Genomic DNA, 20,977 nt, shown 5'->3' with positions numbered 1-20,977 from the left:
CCTCCATTACAAAGGGTCTGAAATATGTATGGCCCTGACTACAGAGAGGGTGGCTATGGTGAGGAAAGTAAGATGTGCTTACCAATAGGTTTAGTAGGAGATAATATATTTTAATTTTGAAATGTGAGATAGAAGCAAAGTGCTGTGGAATTCCATGAAAGGAGAAATCACTTCTGATTGAATAGACCTTGAAGAGGAAATAATATTTGAAAGATTGGTCATATATAATTAATTAATTAGTTTTTTTTTCACTGTTAACTTTTTTGATAGAAACCTTTCCAGCCTATTTTCTTTATATTCTTATAATGAATTATTTTGTACTTTTAAAATGTATTAATAGGGCATAAACATTTTCTCCAGTTTTATAAATACACAATTCTATTATCATTTTTAATTGCTACATACCTCCTTCATGGAAGTACCATAATTTATTTAACTAAATCCCTAATAGTGGACATTTTGCTTATTTAACAGTTTTCAGTGTGTTTACAATACCATAGTGAATATGCAGGTAGTTACATTGTTTCATAAACTGTAGTTATTGCCAAAGCAGTATCTGAATGTAGGGTATTTATATTCTTACTGCTTTTAGTAAAAGGCTAAAGAATTATGCAACCTGAAGAGAAACCAGAGTATGTTCTTATTACTTTTAAACCTTCATAGCCAAATTGTATAGTGTAACCTTTGTTAACATTGATTATCATATAGCTTAAATTTAAGTTTTTAAAATTACTGAAGTTAAAATTTTTTCATAAGCATATTGATTTACTATTTAAATGAATTACCTATTTACTTTTTCTAGCATATTTCAAATGTGATTTGCTTTGCAAAATGAAATAAAATTACATGTGACCTTCTAGTCATGAACCCATTGTACCAAGTGAAAATGAAAATATACAAAAGCATTTTTTAAATAAAGAAATGTTATGCCTTTCAGAAAACTATAATTAGTTCAGATCATACAAATTTTTTATAAGTTTAGGTTTGGGTTTGGGTTCCTTAGCCAGGTGTATCTTGTGATTCACTCAAGCTCTAAAGAAAAAGAGAAGATATTTAGGCTTTTATTTTTTTTTAACTAAAGAGAATATCTGCCTGATTCTGCCTTCATTTTTGTCTAGATACAGTGGACTAAACCATCAAAAGGAAAATCTAAAGTTTACATTTATTATTTATTTGGTCCACTCCTAATCTTCCAGCCTGCTTTCTTCTTCCTAACTGGTGTTACTTAGAAGGCCTCTCACCTAGTAGTGTAGAGATGGAGATGGAGATTAATGGAAATAGTTGGTTAAAAAGGATGTGATAAAAAATAAATTACATTGTTTATTTTATTAATCCTCACCCAAGATATATTCATTGAATTTAAAGAGATGAAGGGAGAGAGAGAGAGATAGGTCAATTGATGTGAGAAACATTGATTGGTTGCCTCCCGTACATGCCCTGACCGGGGATTGAACCCACAGCCTTTTGGTTTATGGATGACCCTCCAAACAACTGAGCTACCAAGCCAGGGCACATTTTTTAAATATTTTATTTTATTTATTTATTTTTAAAGTATATTTTATTGATTATGTTGTTACAGTAGTTCCAATTTTTTCCCCTTTACTCCCCTCCACCCAGTATCTCCCTCCCCCAGCACCCCCCCCCAAGTCCATACCCATGGTTCGTAAAAAATAACTATCCCTCCCTCTCAGATATTAAGACCCTTTGTAATCTTGTAAAGGACAATGGGCGAAGGTCTCAAGCTCCTCTAGCTGCTTCAAGCTGGACATGGTCGTTGTCCTACCTACCCTTGGGTCCAGAAATCCCTAATAACAGTGGGGGTGTGGAGGGGAGGGTGGCCTTCCCACATGGGGAAGGATTGTGCAGACTCCAGGTCAGTTGGCTGTCTCCGGACAACGGCGTGCTTGGTTTAGCAGGCTGGCATCCTTGTTGTGTTCTGGGGGCAACAGATTTGGCAAAAAGGGTTAAAAAGCATCATTCAATCCATAACTACTAGGTGGCAAAAGGCAGGGATTAATTTTTCAATGTTCCACATTAGGAGAAAAAAAAAAAAAAAAAAAAAAAAAAAGAGGCTTCTTTGGAGGAAGGTGTGCTAGGCAGATCTCTCCTGTCCAAAACCCTTTTGCCCATTTTATTTAGTTTGGGCTGAGGGAAATAGTTTATGTTTCCCCCCTCTCAGACCTCTGGGCCCTTTCTGTCCAAGCCATTAGGATAGAAAAGAGAATTCAGTTTTAAAGTGAAGCCCACAGACCACCCCATTCTTCACCAACTCAGCCATTTAGTTCAGCCAAACTGTTGAGTCTCCGGAGGCAGCGCTGCAGAGAGGATTAAGTGAGGCTTATGCATACAGACAATCACTCAGGTAATGCGGTCATAGGCTTATGCCCTCTGGTTCAATTTTGCTCATTTGTTTGTGTTGTTCATTAGTTTCCTGTAATAGGTGACAGCATAACGTATTTTTCTTTCGTTGCCTGGCTTATTTCGCTAAGCATAATTCTCTCTAGTTCCATCCATGTTGTTGCAAATGGTAGAAGTTCCTTCTTTCTTTCTGCTACATAGAACTCCATTGTGTAAATGTACCACAGTTTTTTGATCCACTCATCTACAGATGGGCATTTAGGTTGTTTCCAGCACTTGGCTATTGTAAATAGTGCTGCTATGAACATTGGAGTGCATAGGTTCTTTTGAATTGGTGTTTCAGGATTTTTCGGATATAATCCCAGTAATGGAATTGCTGGTTCAAAAGGCAGTTCCATTTTTAGTTTTTTGAGGAAATTCCAAACTGTTTTCCATAGTGGCTGCACCAGTCTGCATTCCCACCAGCAATGCACCAGTGTTCCCGTTTCTCCGCATCCTCTCCAGCACAAGTTGTTTGTTGATTTGTTGATTATGGCCATTCTGACTGGTGTGAGGTGGTATCTCATTGTGGTTTTTATTTGCATCTCTCTGATGGCTAGTGATGTTGAGCATATTTTCATATGTCTATGGGCCCTCTGTATGTCTTCTTTGGAGAAGTGTTTGTTCAGGTCCTTTGCCCATTTTTTAATTGGGTTGTCTGTCTTCTTGGTGTTGAGTCGTATGAGTTCTTTATATATTTTGGAGATCAATCCCTTGTCTGAGATGTCATTGGCGAATATATTTTCCCATATGGTTGGTTTCCTTTTCATCTTGCTGATGTTTTCTTTAGCTGAGCAGAAACTTTTTAGTTTGATGTAGTCCCATTTGTTTATTCTTTCCTTTATTTCCCTTGCCTTAGGAGATATATCAGTGAAAATGTTGCTACGTGGGATATCTGAAATTTTCCTGCCTATTTTTTCCTCTAGGACTTTTATGGTATCACGGCTTACATTTAAGTCTTTGATCCATTTTGAGTTTATTCTGGTGTATGGTGTAAGTTGGTGGTCTAGTTTCATTTTTTTACATGTCCCTGTCCAGTTCTCCCAACACCATTTGTTGAAGAGGCTCTTTTCACTCCATTTGATGTTCTTTCCCCCTTTGTCAAATATTAGTTGACCATATGAAACTGGGTTTATTTCTGGGCTCTCTATTCTGTTCCATTGATCTATATGTCTGTTTTTATGCCAGTACCAGACTGTTTTGATTACCGTGGCCTTGTAGTATAGTTTGATATCAGGTATTGTGATTCCTCCTACTGTGTTCTTCTTCCTCAAAATTGCTGTGGCTATTCGGGCTCTTTTTTGGTTCCATATAAATTTTTGAAGTATTTGTTCTAGGTCTGTGAAATATGTTGCTGGTATTTTAATAGGGATTGCATTGAATCTATAAATTGCTTTGGGTAGTATGGACATTTTAATGATGTTGATTCTTCCCATCCATGAGCATGGTATATGCTTCCATTTATTTGTATCTTCTTTAATTTCTTTCTTCAATGTTATGTAGTTTTCTGAGTACAGGTCTTTTACCTCCTTGGTTAAGTTTATTCCTAGGTATTTTATTTTTCTTGTTGCTATGGTAAATTGAATTTTTCTTTCAGTTTCTATCTCTGAGTTTTTATTGTTGGTGTATAAAAATGCCTTTGATTTCTTAATATTGACTTTGTATCCTGCTATTTTGCCGAATTCACTTATTAGGTCGAGTAGTTTTTTTGTGGAGTCTATAGGGTTTTCTATGTACACTATCATGTCATCTGCAAATAATGACAGTTTTACTTCCTCTTTTCCAATTTGGATGCCTTTTATTTCTCTTTCTTGTCTGATTGCGGTGGCTAGAACTTCCAAGACTATGTTGAATAGGAGTGGGGAGAGCGGACATCCTTGTCTTGTTCCTGATCTCAGGGGGAATGCTCTCAGTTTTTGCCCATTGAGTATGATGTTGGCTTCAGGTTTCTCATATATGGCCTTTATTATGTTGAGGTATGCTCCCTCTATTCCCATTTTGCTGAGAGTTTTTATCATAAATGGGTGTTGTACTTTATCAAATGCTTTTTCTGCATCTATTGATATTATCATGTGGTTTTTGTCTTTCATTTTGTTTATGTGGTGTATTACGTTTATTGATTTACGAATGTTAAACCATCCTTGCATCCTTGGGATGAATCCTACTTGATCGTGGTGTATGATCTTTCTAATGTGTTGCTGGATCCGGTTTGCCAATATTTTGTTGAGGATTTTAGCATCTATGTTCATCAGCGATATTGGCCTGTAGTTTTCTTTCTTTGTTGTGTCTTGACCTGGTTTTGGAATTAGGGTTATACTGGCTTCATAGAATGAGTTTGACAGTCTTCCCTCTTCTTGTATCTTTTGGAATAGTCTGAGAAGGATAGGAGTTAGTTCTTTCCTAAATGTTTTGTAGAATTCACTTGTGAAGCCATCCGGTCCAGGGCTTTTGTGTGCTGGGAGTTTTTTGATTACTGCTTCAATTTCACTAGCTGTTATTGGTCTATTCAGACTTTCTGCTTCTTCTTGATTCAGTTTGGGAAGACTATAGGTTTCCAGGAATCTGTCCATTTCCTCTAGGTTGTCAAATTTCTTGCCATACAGTTGTTCATAATAATTTCTTATAATCCTTTGTATTTCTGTGGTATCAGTTGTGATTTCTCCTCTTTCATTTCTGATTTTATTTATTTGGGTCCTCTCTCTTTTTTTCTTGATGAGCCTGCTTAAAGGCTTGTCAATTTTGTTTATTTTTTCAAAGAACCAGCTCCTACTTTTGTTGATCTTTTGAATTGTTAGTTTAGACTCTATGTCATTTAATTCTGCTCTGATCTTGATGATTTCCTTCCTTCTACTTGATCTGGGCTTTGCTTGTTGTTCTTCCTCTAGATCTTGTAGCTGTAGGGTTAAATTTTTTATTAGATATTCCTCTAACTTTTTTAGGTAGGCCTGTATTGCTATGAACTTTCCTCTTAGGACTGCTTTCGCTGTATCCCATAGGTTTTGGGTTGTTGTGTGTTCATTATCATTAGTTTCCAGAAACTTTTTGATTTCTTCCTTGATGTCATTGTTAACCCATTCATTATTTAATAGCATGTTATTCATTCTCCATGAGTTTGAATGTTTTTGAATTTTTTCCTTGAGGTTGATTTCCAATTTTAAGCCATTGTGATCTGAGAAGATGCTTGATATAATTTCAATTTTCTTGAATTTGTTAAGGCTTGTTTTGTGTCCTACCATGTGGTCTATCTTTGAAAATGTTCCATGTGCACTTGAGAAGTATGTATATTTTGCTTCTTTGGGGTGAAAACTTCTATATATATCGACTAAGTCCATTTGATCTAGAGTGTTGTTCAGCGCCTCCATATCTTTGGTGTTTCTTTGCTTCAAAGATCTGTCCATTGTTGACAATGGGGTGTTAAAGTCCCCTACTATGAGTGTGTTGTTGTCTATGTCTTTCTTGGAGTCTTTCAAAAGTTTCCTTACATATTTGGGTGCTCCTAAGTTTGGTGCATATATATTTATAAGGGTTATATCTTCTTGATGGATTTTTCCCTTAAGTATTATGAAATGCCCTTCTTTGTCTCTTTTTATGGACTTTGCTGTGAAATCTATTTTGTCTGATATAAGTATTGCTACCCCAGCTTTTTTTTCATGTCCATTTGCTTGGAATACATTTTTCCATCCCTTTACTTTCAGTCTGTGTAGATCTTTTGTTCTAAGGTGGGTCTCTTGTAGACAGCATATATGTGGGTCATTCTTTCTAATCCATTCAGCTACCCTATGTCTTTTAATTGGAGCGTTTAATCCATTTACATTTAAGGTTATTACCGATAAGTACTTATTCATTGTCATTTTTCCCCTTTGTACTCGTGTTCTTCTCTGTCTCTCTCTGTTTCTTTATCTTCTTAGAGCAGACCTTTTAGCATCTCTTGCATTGCTGGTTTGGTGAAGATGTATTCTTTTAGCCTTCTTTTGTCTTGGAAGCTCCTTATTTCACCCTCCATTTTGAATGAGAGCTTTGCTGGGTATAGTATTCTAGGTTGTAGGCCTTTGTTTTTCATTGCTTGGAATACTTTTTGCCATTCCCTTCTGGCTTGTAGTGTTTCTGCTGAGAAATCTGATGATAGCCTTATTGGAGTACCCTTGTATGTTATTAGTTGTTTTTCTCTTGCTGCTTTTAGGATCCTCTCTTTGTCTTTGAATGTTGCCATTTTAATTATGATGTGTCTTGAGGTGGGCCTGTTGGGGTTCATCTTCATTGGGACCCTCTGTGCTTCCTGGACTTGCGTGACTCTTTCTCTCGTCATGTTAGGAAAGTTTTCTGTCATTAGTTTTTCAAAGAGGTTTTCTATCCCTTGCTCTTCTTCTTCTCCTTCTGGAATTCCTATGATACGGATATTATTACGTTTCATGTTGTCCTGCAGCTGTCTTAGAACCTCTTCAGTCTTGTTCAGTCTTTTTTCATTTTGTTGCATTGTCTGGGAGTTTTTGTGTAGGTTGTCCTCCAGCTCGCTGATCCGATCTTCTGCTTCCTCTAGCCTGCTTTTAATTCCTTCTACTGTGTTCTTCAATTCAGAGATCGTATTTTTCATTTCCTCCTGGCTCTTATTGATAGCTTCTATGTCCTTTTTCATGCTCACGTAATTTTCTGTGAGTTCCTTGTAGTTTTTCTGGAGTTCTTTGAAGTTTCCGCTGAGCTCATTCAGCTTCTCCATAATCCATGTTTTGAATTCCATATCTGATAGTTCGCTCCCCTCTATTTCATTTAGCACTCTTTCTGGGGATTCTACCTTTCCTTTTGATGGGAGGTTGTTTCTCTGTCTCCCCATTTTTTTGACTCCTATTGTTTGTTGGTGCTTCTTGGAATGATCTGCACTTCCTGGATCTGCCTCTGGTGGCGTCAGATCATGTACCAGTCTGGCCCTAGGCAGCCTGTTGGAGACTTCCAGGGATCTACTGCTGTTGTCTGTCTTCTTTGATTGTTAATCTATTCAATCTGTGATTAGCTGTCAGGCTTAAGGACTGTGGGTGTGGCAGCTTAATTCCTGTAGGCAGGGCTTTTGCTTCCCCTCAGGCTGACGCCACTTGGAGGGGAATGGTCTACCCGCAGTACTGGGGATGAGTCAGCACTGGGACCCAGTCAGCTGCTCCTCCAGTTCTCCCCTCAAAGCCACCGTGCCAAATTCTCCCCAAGTGTCTCCAGTCCTCTCTGCCTTCCCTCTGCTTGAGCCCAGGGTAAGTGGTGGCCAAAATATTTTCGTATGTGATCCACTTAAGAGCTCTTTTTCTCCTGCTGTTTCTCTCCGGCTAGCAAGAAAGCCTGTGGCTTTTCGCTTTTCACAGCTGATACTATTTTACTTTCCACTCTGTCGCTGTAGGCTGGGAAGCCCAGCTGGGGGTTTAGACCCTGCCCTTCTCAGGGGGAATCCCCAGCTGCTGAGCTGTTTCTCAGTCCCTTCAGCAGCCACCCGTGTGAGCCCAGCCAGCCCTTCCGCGTCTCCGCACTCCCTACCGGTCACGTTGTGATGTAGCGGCCTTTTCTGTCTCTCCGTGGTTATAAGACTTCTTTCCAGCTAGTGTTCCGTTGGTTATTCCAGATGATTTCTCCAAAATTAAGTTGTAAATCCAGACTGGTCCTGGGAGGAGGTTAGTGTAGCTTCCACTTACTCCTCCGCCATCTTGGATCCCTAAATATTTTAATCTTAAGTAAAAATATGTAAATGTTCAAGAACTTGCAAATTTAAATGAAATATCTAAGACTTTCTTTCAATATGATTCCATTACCTGGAGTTCCACATTATCATTCTTTAATAACCTCATCCATAAAACATCTACAATTTCACTATCTTGAATTCTTTTTTAAAGTAATAGCTTCATGATACTTGAAAAGCTATTTGAGTGCAAACTCCTCCTGGACACTCACAATTTCTTCCCAGACCTTGAAAAAGCAGTAGTTCACTAATAGTGTGTTTTAAGATTTGCTGATGTCTAGTCTTAATGAAAATTCAGGTTAGTGTTTATACATGAGTCAAATTTCTTTTGTTTTTTGCTTCATGTAATATTTATTTAAATTATCTAATTTTAAAAAGTGCAATGGAAATGAACAGGTTTAGAAACAAATACAGATCATCTTTGGTTAAAACAAAATTCAGCAAATTTGAATAGCTATGTAAGGCATAAGATAGGTATTAGTCTATCTCATGGGGAAATAGACCATTTATTAAACTCAACATTTGCTTGGGCAGAGATTGTTTAACAAAATTTCTAACCATGTTGTGGTAATAGCCAACTTCAGTGAAGTAGATATTAAGTGTGGTCCCTATTCTAAGGACTTTACATGTAATCACTTCTCAGAAAAACACTATGAAATAGGTATTTTATTATATCTGTTTTACAGATGGAAAAAATAATGTACAGAGAGGTTAAGTGACTTGTCTAAGGTCACACTCCTATGTGGTTTTGCCCCAGAGTCTGTGATTCTAACAAGTACATCTGCTTCCTGTACTCTACCCTTTTTCCTTCTCTTCTTATATTGAGAAACATAGATTCATAAGAGAAAAAATGTAAATCTAGGTCATTTTGAATGTGAAAATAAATTTCAAGTCAGTATATTTTGTAACTCAATCATAAAGTAGAAAAAAAAAAAAAGAAAACTTCAAAAAGACATAGGTAGTAACAGAAGGTACTTCCTGCTAGGTAAGTTTTAGGATTATTCTGAGGTCTGGCAGATTCGCTTATTTTATTTTTTCTGACAACAAGTGAATGAATTGTTTTCCTCTAGTTACATTTCTTCAACTTATTTTAATATTCATTTTTATGTCATAACTTTCTTCTGAATGATTTATTTAGATGAGTGCTTTAATACTTCACATTCTTTAAGTATTTTTCTCCCAGTTCTGATTTGATGATACTGTTTAAATATTCTACTGCATCTGGACTAAGATGAGGCAAGGGGGCACCTCAAAGACAAATATTAAGGAAATACTCAGTGTCAGGTGCCGAATCTGTACTTGCAAAAGCTGGAAAGTGGGTTTTCCTTAAAGTTAGTCCAGTTGGCACCTCACCTGTCTCATCCTAGTTCCAGCATGTATCAGAATATATTATATCATAATTAAACTTTTCAGTACTTTTCTGGTATGTATGAAGTAGGTAGTTTTAGCTCACTTAATAGAAGTAGAATCCAAAATTTAGAGAAGTTTAGGAAATGTCCTAAGGTAGCCATGGAGAACTGGAATTGGTAGTACTCAAGCATCCTGATTGTAATTTGTTAAATTGCCAGATAGTTGAAGGTTTATAAGTCATTTGTTAGACTCAGGTGGTATTAGCCACACACACACACAAAAAAAATGACTAATGGTTTGCGCTCTCCAGCTCAGAATGGACTGAAGGTGATTTTCAGTGGCTCTCAGAGAAGCACAACCTAATTATATGATGCTTGTACTTTATGCTTCTCCAACCTACTTTTTGCACTTTCTTTATCCTCAGACCAAGGCTCCAGTGTCCTCTTCTCCTTTGGTTGCTCACAGCCTCCCACCCTAACTGTTCCCTAAACTGGGCTCTTCGCTGAAACTCCAATGCTCTAAATCACCCCTTTATGGACCACCTAGATGAAAGTTCCATCCCTTAAATTGGTGGTGAGAAGAAAGAAATCTGAGTAACTTACTACATGTGAGCTTTCTTATAAAATAAACGTGTTAAAATCTTGACTAATAGCTAATTAATTGAGCTGTGTCAAAGCTATTTTATGTGTAACTTTACAAGATTCTAGGGCAGGCGGTGCCCTCTCACAAGTAAAACTCAGATTAAAGCAGAACAACTAACATATAATTTCAGAAAGTTTGCCAGCTATACTCTAGAAAGTTGCCTTCAATGTATACTCATTTAGCATGTAAAGATACAGACTCAGACCATAGCTTCTGGCACCTTGCCCATTGCAGAGTATGGTTAACAGACTGGCAAATAGGGAGTTTCAGAAAAACTGTGAGTGGGATTATACATGTATGACTTCCAGAATGAGATAATACAGGTCAAGTTTCTTATACGAGGAGGGAGAGCTTCATTATTTGAATTCACAATCACGTTAGAGGCTACAGAAATCAACTTGCTTAAATGACCTTCCTATCAGGTAATCATTGCTGAAGCTCACTTTGAAAAAAGTACAGGCACTCAACAAAGCTCTGTAATCACCGAGTATAAAGGAAATATGACAAATGAGCATAAAGTTCTTTTTAAGATAGTACTCCTCATGGAGTCAATAAAAGCAATTTCTTCCAAATTATTTAATGATTCATACATTGATATGAACTTCCTGTTTATAATGAAGATCATCCCTAGAAACTGGGAGGGGAGGGGCTCTTAATGACATGGGTGACTCTTGTAGCCTAACTACATTGTACAGGTGTGTGCAGTTTTATCCTATATAAAAAAATCAGAGATACTCTAATTTCCAGGTGGTAGAAGAATTAGAATTCTATGTATATATATTATGGCTATTTGGGGATTTTTATACCTGTATGATTTACTTATAATTATGAATATTTACTATTCAACTCCCTCGTGTTAATTACATATATGAGTAATTCTCCTGTATATGAAATTTATCTTTTATCAAATTATATTCATGATTTTAGTTTATATGCAGTTACTTTTCAAATTACATTCAACTGTATTATTTATAATAGAAGAAAATTCAAACATGGTTCTTATGTGAATAGTAGCAAAGGCTAGAGAGAATTAGGTTGGTGGTTTATGTTGGGGTATCAATTTTGCTGTTTCCAATTCTTTAAAACTAGACATGTTCCAGAGCAAGTAACAAGCAATAGGTAGAATGTAAATTCTATTGCAACTATAGGATTGATGTACTTGCACAACCTTGCAATGTTCATAAAGATTTCACAGTGAAATGGTGGAATTTGATGAGAAGTGGTACCCACTGGCCATTCCCATCAATGATATCCCTGATCCTTTGTATTGCTAAGTGGACTTTAATTTAGAAATTGTATATTATTCAGTGTACAGAACAAATATCATGGCTTGTTTCATTTAGAAAGTAAATTATATGGCATAATAGAATAGTACCTGCTGGGGGGAAATTTTTCTTTTACATGATGTTCTTCACTATAATGACATAGAAGACTGCTGAAAAATTAGGAAACTTGGGTTTTGTAATTTCTGACAGTATTTAGTGAGGCTGAAAAATAGCTTTTGTTAAGGCAAAAATAGGATTCCACTTTCGTTTCCTTGATAAAAATAAAGGAAAACAACATATTTACTGAATTGTAAAAGGAAGAACACATTTGGGAAAAGCTGTTGATGATTTCCAGACAGGTTATAACAGTGTTTTCAGCTTTGTATTAACAACCAGTTTTCTCTTTCCATGGACATTGAAGAATCAAAACACTGTGAATGCAGTCTTAGCAATAGCACAACAAAACGCATGTGCCTTTATTTTCTGAGGGAAAAAAATAAAAGAGACACTCTTCTACAATTCAAATATCTATTCTCCAGGGATCCAACAGCCACATACCTTTGAAATAAAAATTTTGATTAAACCTTTTTTTCTAATTAATAAACACAGAAGCATCATTTTAAATCTATCTCCCATGAACTTCACAGAATGCCTCTTTCTATTTAATCTTTTTAAGTAGAAACAAAGGGAGCTATGGGCCAGCCAGCAATGCTGTCTCTCCTGCATGCTGTAGAGGCAGGACTCTTGCGGCTGCTGTGGGGTGTTTACTCACTGTGGCGCTGCCTTTCTTCTTTACCGCTGCTGCGCTCCCGGACTCTGCCGCGTCCTGGGGCCTCCGCACAGCCTTCAGGCAACGTTTGGGTGACCCATGAAGAAATGGAAAATCTGGCAGCTCCAGCAAAAACGGTTAGTCTTCGCGGCTCTGTTAGACAGGAAGAAAAGTTGTTTTGTTGATATTTAGATGATAAAACTATTTTGTTTACAATAGTTTGAAGTAATGAGGTACCTTTATGTAGTGTTGTGCAATACTAACATTTTTTGTTATGATTTTAGTTTACCGCACTTGGACATTTTTAAATGAAGCACTGCTAGATTCTGATAATGTGGTCAATATTATAAGTGTCTGTAACGTGCAAACAATAATTAATAACACTAACAGCTTATATATCTACTTTGCTACGTTGGTAACAAATATCACTTAGTATTGGGCACGTTTACAGGTGATACATATTACCAAGCCTAATTAAACTTGTAATAGAAGAGCTTAGATTGAATATCCCTTCTTAATATAATAATTTCATTTTTTGTACTTGACCATTTCAGTTACAACGTTTGACACTCCGCTTCCCACCCCCCTAAACCTGTTCATTTGGTGTTCAAAGAACAGGTTTATGAAAATTCTTGGGGACTCTGACTGTAATTGTCCACTTTTAAAAGTACAGTATTACATATAGTTATTTTTAAATTTAAAGTAACAAAGTTGAGCACCACATGAATTTTATTCTGAGCAACTTTGTTTTAAATTTAGTGTTCTCTCAGTTTTACATCTAGTTTCTGATGGATAGAAATGCCAGTGTCATATCCTGATTACATTTCTGGGTTAGCTTGTTGTGTAGGTTTTTGACTTTTTAAATTTTACCTGTTTTGGACTGTTGTAGAACTCTATTTGATTTAGAGGGATGCAGTTTTCTACTTTATTAATTCACTTTAAGATTTTTCCATCATATATATTATAAATGTGTGTGTGTGTAACAAAGAACTGCAAATATGACATGGTATACTATATAGCGTAGGGGTATAGTAGGCTATACATATAAGTATATTTTTATAATATATTTGTATATATATGCCTTTGTATATTATATGCTTTTATGTATACAATCAAATTTTTATTATAATTCATTACATTTGGAAAATTACACACTTTAGAAATTTAAAAAGGTTTAGAATTACCAAGTCAAATGTATCGTGAAAACCCCATGTGTACTATGTATGCATTTAATTAGAATTAATTAGAAACTATGTAGTTGCCTTTGAATTGCTAAATTGATTGCTCTGGATCTGAATCATTATCTGTTTAGTTTTCTATGTCATAATTAACATTTTCAATAACAATTTTTCTTCTGCTAGAAAAATTTCACTATATTCATTTAAAATTAATTTATACTTATCTGCTTTATTAATCATTCCCTGCTGCTAACACAGAAAGAATCTGAGGAAGGAAGCTGGGCCCAGGTAGGAAATTCAAATGCTTTAAAACAATGTCCTTAGTACAGTATCGGGATATAAAGTAAGAAACTGTTGCATGTCACAATATTATAAATATCCCCTTAGCGTAAGATTAAGGCTAATATGTATATTTGGTTTATTTTATATATATATATATATATATATATATACACACACACATATACATATTTTAAATCACCATATTTTACAAATAAAATGATTACCATTTCATACCTGGTCTCTTTTAAAAGGAAACTCTTCTTTCTTCTTCAGAAGAATCATCACCCCTGCATATATTTAATCAGGAATCATTCAAGTTGGATGTAAAAGGGGGAGGGGAGAATTTAATGTATTTGGAACCATATTTGCTTTAAAGTATAATGGAAAGGGTGTGAGGATTGGGATTGGAAGGATGTCGCCAGCATTGTGTCTGCAAGTCAAAAGTTGCTCCCATTTACTGAGATGGCAATACAAGACAGATATATGTACTTCGAGCAAGCGTGTATGTTTACAAAGAAGTTGTGCATTTCTGGCATTTCCACACATTGTATAACTGAAAGAATTATAGTCATGCACCAAATAATGATGTTTCAGACAATGGCATAGTGTTTGTAGAACATGGCCTAGGTGTAGAGTAGGCTATACATCTAGGTTTGTGTAAGTACACACTGTGATGTTTGCACAATGATGAAATCACCGAAGGACACATTTCTTAGAACATATCTCCATTATTAAGGAATGCATGACTTTAATGTCTATTATAGTTAATGTAGTTCAAATCTTCATCTATAATGAAAATTTCAGTACTAAGGGCTATATTTAAACATTCAGTAAGTTAGCGTTGCTTTAAGTTTTGATTTGTTAAGAATTTCATCATTTTAAAGAACATGCACCAAACAGAAAACATCTAGATTTATCATTAGAATTATATGTTATAATTACATTTGTCATTTGATAAGGACAAACACTATATGATTAACAGAGAGTAGTAATCCTTTTTAAAAATTGGTTTAGAGGTGATGGGTGATTCTACTTTTTATATTGGTTGTTATAAACAGCATTTGGCAAGATCAGTTCATATTGTTATGTTGAAGAATTAGCTTATCTTTCTTAGTTTTTGATCATGCCCTGCTTCTCTGATTTCTAAAGAGACTGATTCTCTCCAATAATCTTCATGAAATATGGCTGCACGCCTCACTAGGTAATGGCAGTTGTCCACATGAAAGTCAGCATTCTGTCTCTCCAGTCTTGTTCCTCCTTTTTTTATTCATTTACCGAAGTTTCTATTTTCACATCAAGGTTTGCCATTATACCATAGCAATGTCATGCCATTGCAGACAAGGAAATGGTGGAGTATTAGCTAACAAATAACTTAAATAAACCTATTTATGTAAAGAATATTTAAACTCAGCATTTGTATTATACTATTATTTCTAATTTTTATTAAAAGTGCATATTTATATAAAATGTAATTTCTTTTGAGACTACAAAATGAATACCATCACATCCTATAGACAAGTACTTTAATACATATATACAGAGTTCCATTTTGTACCCAAATAAATCAGATCTTAGAGGCTAAATATTATTTCTGCTTTGTTTTCATACATCACAGTAATTAAATATCAGTTATAGTAACAGGCAGTTACTTCCAATTACCATCTTATTTGATTGGCTAAGAAACTTGACTGCTATAAAACAATTCTAGTGTCCGGTTTTTCTACAGACCCTGGCATATGGAGATATGAACCACGAGTGGATTGGAAATGAATGGCTTCCCAGCCTGGGGTTACCTCAATACAGAAGTTATTTTATGGAATGCTTGGTAGATGCAAGAATGTTAGATCACCTAACAAAAAAGGATCTCCGTGTCCATTTAAAAATGGTGGATAGTTTCCATCGGTAGGTTTCTTCCAAAGAGTCATTTAAGTAAACAATAAATAATGTACATATAACTAAGCCAAAAAGAGGTATTCAAGAAATAGAGAATATGTGCTATTCAAAACACCTGTGAACATCTACTTGGCATAATATTTTCATACAGAAAATAGCAGGGCTTGTCCAATGTAGATCTGTGTTCATATTATGTGTCCAAAGCTTATTAAACTATACATTCATAAAATTCTCATATAGAATAAATCATTTTATTGTACCTTTAGGAAATCCCATATTTGTGATTTGTACCTGTATATGTTTTTATATTATAAAATTACTTATTAAAAATAAAAGTAGCCAGTTTCAACTATAAATATATGTGGTTATAAATTATATAACTTAGGGATATACTAGAAAAAAATTTGAGAAAGAATTTTGCTCTGAAGAACACTTAGTGGGTTTTTTTTGTATAAATATTTTAGTTACTTTGCTTAGTTGTATATTAATTTTCAGGAAAAAAAATCTGAATGGGTTGTGAGACAGTTGTAAGCACACAGATGAATAAAATGAAACTTTGTTTTTCAAGTTGTTTACCATCTAGATGGTGAAAAAAAGGCTTGTTATAATACCATATCATATGTGAAAAATGGTCAGATAGATTGTGATTGTTTTATATATAGTTGATTATGATTACAAGTTAATGAACATATAAATCTAGATTATTTTGGCTTAGGAAACTGTGTTTGGTCACATCCTGTCAAACTTTAAATTAGGGACTGAGATGAAAATGGTATTAAAATTAGGTATGATGACAAAACATTATGATAAAATGATAATAATTGGGGCTCTTTAATCACACTTATAGAGAGATATTTTGAATCCCAATACAGTTATTAACACTGTTGAGTTAAATTTAGTAGAGAAAAATATAACATAATTTTTAAAAACCATTAAAATGCTGGATGGGCAATCCATGATTTAAAAACAGTTCAAATGAAAAAGATAATGTGACTTATAGTCGACACAAATATCTCAGTTTGGATTAATGACTTACCAGGGCATATTTAGAATGTATTTATGGGTAGGCATAATAGTAGTTCTACCATGTGGTAAAATGACAATAATAATTGTATTAATTTATACATTTTAAATTGTTATTGATAAAGTAGTAAAAGTCTGGTGGATATAAGAAGACATCAGATAAGTTTTCTTGTGTTTCAGTATAATTATGTGATGGAAGAATAGTATTTGCTCTGTTGAACACATATTGAATACTTTTCTAGTTCAAATAGATGTAGATACAAAGGTGAGTGATTTATGTTCATTAGAAACTTTGTATTGATTGCCCTATAGCAGACACATTGTGAAGTAATGAGTTCCCTGTCACTGAACATGTAGGCCCTCAAATTTTGTGTGGTTTCATTAGACTTGAATACTGGACTTTTGTATGACATATTTGTGTTCTTTCCATCCTTCACTAGATCTACTTTTAACCAGTTTATTATTATAGTGGAAATGATTATTACAGATAATCAAGTTTTCTTTAGCAAAGCAAAAATCAATCAAATGGCAGGGTTCTTGTTTGTTCTGGAGAATACACAGGCTTCATCTCTGAGCTATGCTTAGCTCTGGCTCAGAGCAGGTAGCACCTGACTGCACACTGCATCTCCTTGGAAATCTGACAGATGTTGTAATAGCATATATCCTTTCTATAACTCAATTTTATATTACATGTACAAGCTTGGCAGAAATTTGCCAAGAGCCATTGATTTACCCTCAAGCTGCCGTGTATCTATGATATTTATCATATGGACATTATCTGATATCCTGCTGATTTAGTCTGCTGGTGCTGCCATAACAAAATAACCACAGACCGGTGGCGTAAACCACAGGTATTTATCGTCTTGCAGTTCTGGAATCATAAGACCCAAGATCAGGGTGCCAGCAAGACTGGTTTCTTCCTGCTTCACAGATGACCACCTTCTCACTGTGTCCTCCTGCTGGCTTTCCTCTGTGTGTCTACCACTCTAGTTTCTGACTGTGAGTCCAAACTCCCTCTTTCTGTGAGGACACAAGCCAGACCAGATCAAGGCTTACCCTCAAGGTCCTGTTTTAACATCACTGCCTCTTTCAAGACTCTATCTCCAAATACGCTCATATTCTAAAGTACGGAGTGTTAGCATTTAAACATGAATTTGGGGAAACATAATTAAGCATATGATACTCACTTAATGCAAATGTGTTTGTATTTTCCTCTAATTCTGAAATATTGGAACTCAACATTGCCTTCATTAAAGTACAGGGCTTAGCATTACATTTAACACTTACATGTAACCTGGCCAGTGTATGTCTAAATTTGTGTGTATTTCTAAATACCTAAGAAATCACTAAAAATCAATGTTCTTTACTCCTGAAGCCTAAAGATTCTTTTTCTTATTACACTTTTCCATATCCTTTATATCTAACACCACCAAATCTTCTCCTTTCTGCTCTCTGAACATCTCTGGTCTCTGGATTTTCTTTTCATGCTCATGACAATTGTCCCTATGATGACCATTATTTTGGCAGCATTGACACTTGAATTGATTTCCTTGTCCCCTAGTTTTATCTATTTTCTCCATCTCCTATTTGCTACCAAATTATTCTTCCTTAAACCAGAAATTTTTATTCTCTTTCTTTCTCTTGTTAAAATTGCCTCATAATTCTCTATCAGCTGGATGTATTCTATACTTAACACTGAATACAAAGTCTTCCTTAGTATAACTCCACCCTTTTTAAGCAGTGTTATTCCTCCTGACTTCCTAATGCAGATTTCAACCCCAGACATTGTATCTCAAGATCACCACACAGTAAAACTTTCATTTGCAATCCCCTGTTCAGGATGTTCTATTTTCTTTAATAACCTTTCTTTGCACCTGATGCTTTAAGGATCAATTTTCTGCTCTTCCCTTATATATACTTTCCAGAGCTTCAGTGTCTGTGGATTTGTTCCTTTCATGTTCTTCTTTATCACTTTCAGTTACTGGCTATTCATTTTAGTATTTGATTCTCTATATTATTGCTTAACATATTCATGTTTTTATATTATTGTTCTCATCAGCTTTAAAAGAGAGTATCAATTTCTGATACATTCCTTCCTGTCTCCATAAAAGTGACTCTTTAAATAATTTTCAAAAGAATAAAATGTTCATTTGTGTGCAGATTATGTCAAAATAGCCTAATGGAAGACAAAGACATATGGATGGACAACATAATCCATGATATTTTCAAGATTATAATTTCCTCACTTTGCAAGTAATTGTTTTACTCTTTGGAAACATTGTTTAGTTAGAATAACTATAATTTTATTTTCCACCAATACTAAAGGATTGTGAGCACACATGCAATATACAGATCACCTGTCATAGAAATGTACACTTGTTACCAATTTGAGTTTATTAACCAAATGGACCCCAAAAGTTCAAATAGATAAAGGATTTAAATATAAATATAATTTATTAGCCTGTTGCCCTAAAAAGTGTTAATTATACTTAATCAAAGAACATTCTTCATCTGCTGAGTAAATTTAATGTATTTTTTCTTTAAAAAATAACAGAACAAGTTTACAGTATGGAATTATGTGCTTGAAAAGGTTGAATTATGACAGAAAAGAGTTGGAAAGAAGACGAGATGCAAGCCAACATGAAATAAAAGGTAATATTCTTTCTTTCATATCAAATGCCTTTTCTCTAGGATTTTTAGCTTTCACTTTTATGAATCTAAAATGTTCTTTGTGTTAAAAGGCTCATTAAGTAACAAGTGTTTGGCTAGCGTAGTGTCAACATTATTTCTTTTTCATTACTTTTCTGGTTAAAACAGAAAAGAATATATCATTTTTCAAGGTAAATAACTCATTTGGGGCATATTCTTGATCTTTTAAATTGAAATGTATTCCTCTGAACCTATTAATTATACATTCTGTTTGTTCTCAAGATGCCTCCATGTAGAGATTTTTGTCAAACTTTTAATAGAACATTCTCATTATGATTCAGAGAAACATGGTATATCTTTTTTTCCTGGTAGCTCATCTTCCATTTATATCATTTGAATTTAAGGATTACCACTTTCTAGTTTTCTTTCTGAAGTACTTTTTCCTATTAGATTTTATTATGCTTGGTCTTACCACAAGGAATACTTCATATATAAATATATATAAATAAAAAGAATTACCTATTTGGTCCTCCATCAAATATTGTATAAGTGTTTGGCCATTGCTGGTTACAGTGTAGCTCTATGAAAAAAAAATAACTACCATGATTCAGTAAGATTAAACACAGACAACTTCATGAAATAGCTGTGAATGAGATCATAAATAGCCTCTATTTCCTATAACTGATCTGATGACATTTACAGGAATAACTCTTGACTGTGACTAGGAGAACTCTGTTATTATCTGAAGTGTTAATTAACCTTGACCTTAATAAACAGCTTTCTAAAGAAAGGAGACCACGTGAATATCAAGAATGTACTAACATTTAATTTGTTGCTAGGAAACAGTCAACACTAATCTCTAGCCATTTATTGTTCAGGTCCAGGGAATTTCTACAAAGCTTTAAAGTCGGGGCATAAATTTTGCTTGGAAACAGACTTATGGAAAGGAATATGATTTACAAAATGAAGAAAAAAGATATGTTGCTGTTCTGAAAAAGAAAAGTTTGGATTAGTGACTATTTTCCTTCATGCTATAAATAAATGGATTTTATATATCTGATGACTCTTAACTACACGGAACCCCTCCCCCCTAGTGTGAGTCACTTCTTTTATTGAGGATCATTTCATCAAGGGGTAGGAAATTCCTTAAGGGGAAGGAATATTCAGAATTTTTCCAAGAAAGGGGCTGAGCATTCCAAGAAGAGCCCTGTCGCCATTTTGTGTCCTTATATGGGCTTTCTGCTTCTGATAACGCTGGCTCCGGGTGCTCTGTTTAGTATGCCAATATATTCCAATGAATGCGTAATGAAATTAGGGGTTACTAAAATGTGAAATTAGTTATCATGTTGGATTGAACTGGTCTTCTGCCAGTTCTAAGCCATAAATCTCTTAGGGATTGGTGTTACTCTCTTTGCAATCATCCCTGTAGCCTTTGTGGGTTACAACCATTTTTGCCACATACCCTATCTCAATATATTTGCAGAATAAAAAAATGTGGCAATATAATGTTTTAGACTACCAAACTATAAACCCAATTCTAGAAAAGAACAAATACTTTCTAATTACAAATCTACTTAGTATGAAGAAAACTGGTCAGTTTTGTTTTTTTGTCTTTTTAGGAAATTACCATTCTATTTTTTTAATGTTGCATTTAGTGAAAACAATTGGGTAACCGTTGCTGTCAGCTATACATAACTGCCCAAGTGAAGTGCAAGCGTGCTGTAATCAACAGCAGCCGATTAATGTAACCAAAGTATAATGCTAACCAACTTACATTTTATTTGTTGAGATCTTCGTTCCTCAATGGAACATGCTCATG

The 20,977-nt window shown here is 34.9% G+C and overlaps 1 protein-coding gene across 1 annotated transcript in view; it reads left to right on the top strand.

Annotated features, from left to right (window-relative positions):
• The window catches only part of PPFIA2 (PPFI scaffold protein A2), a 449,044-nt gene that overhangs the window by 412,564 nt on the left and 15,503 nt on the right, over positions 1-20,977 (top strand). Inside the window, exons 24-27 of the mRNA XM_090273671.1 lie at positions 12,208-12,270; positions 13,570-13,599; positions 15,302-15,495; positions 19,064-19,161. Of these exons, the coding sequence (XP_090129797.1) occupies positions 12,208-12,270; positions 13,570-13,599; positions 15,302-15,495; positions 19,064-19,161 (385 nt within the window). The remainder of the gene's footprint in view (positions 1-12,207; positions 12,271-13,569; positions 13,600-15,301; positions 15,496-19,063; positions 19,162-20,977) is intronic.

The sequence above is a fragment of the Furipterus horrens genome, unplaced genomic scaffold (assembly GCF_987537825.1).
Source record: "Furipterus horrens unplaced genomic scaffold, mFurHor1.1.pri manual_scaffold_4, whole genome shotgun sequence".
In the NCBI taxonomy this organism is placed as follows: Eukaryota; Metazoa; Chordata; class Mammalia; order Chiroptera; family Furipteridae; genus Furipterus; species Furipterus horrens.
Note: the sequence above shows the minus strand (reverse complement) of the source record. Positions and strands in the feature narration are given on the sequence as shown.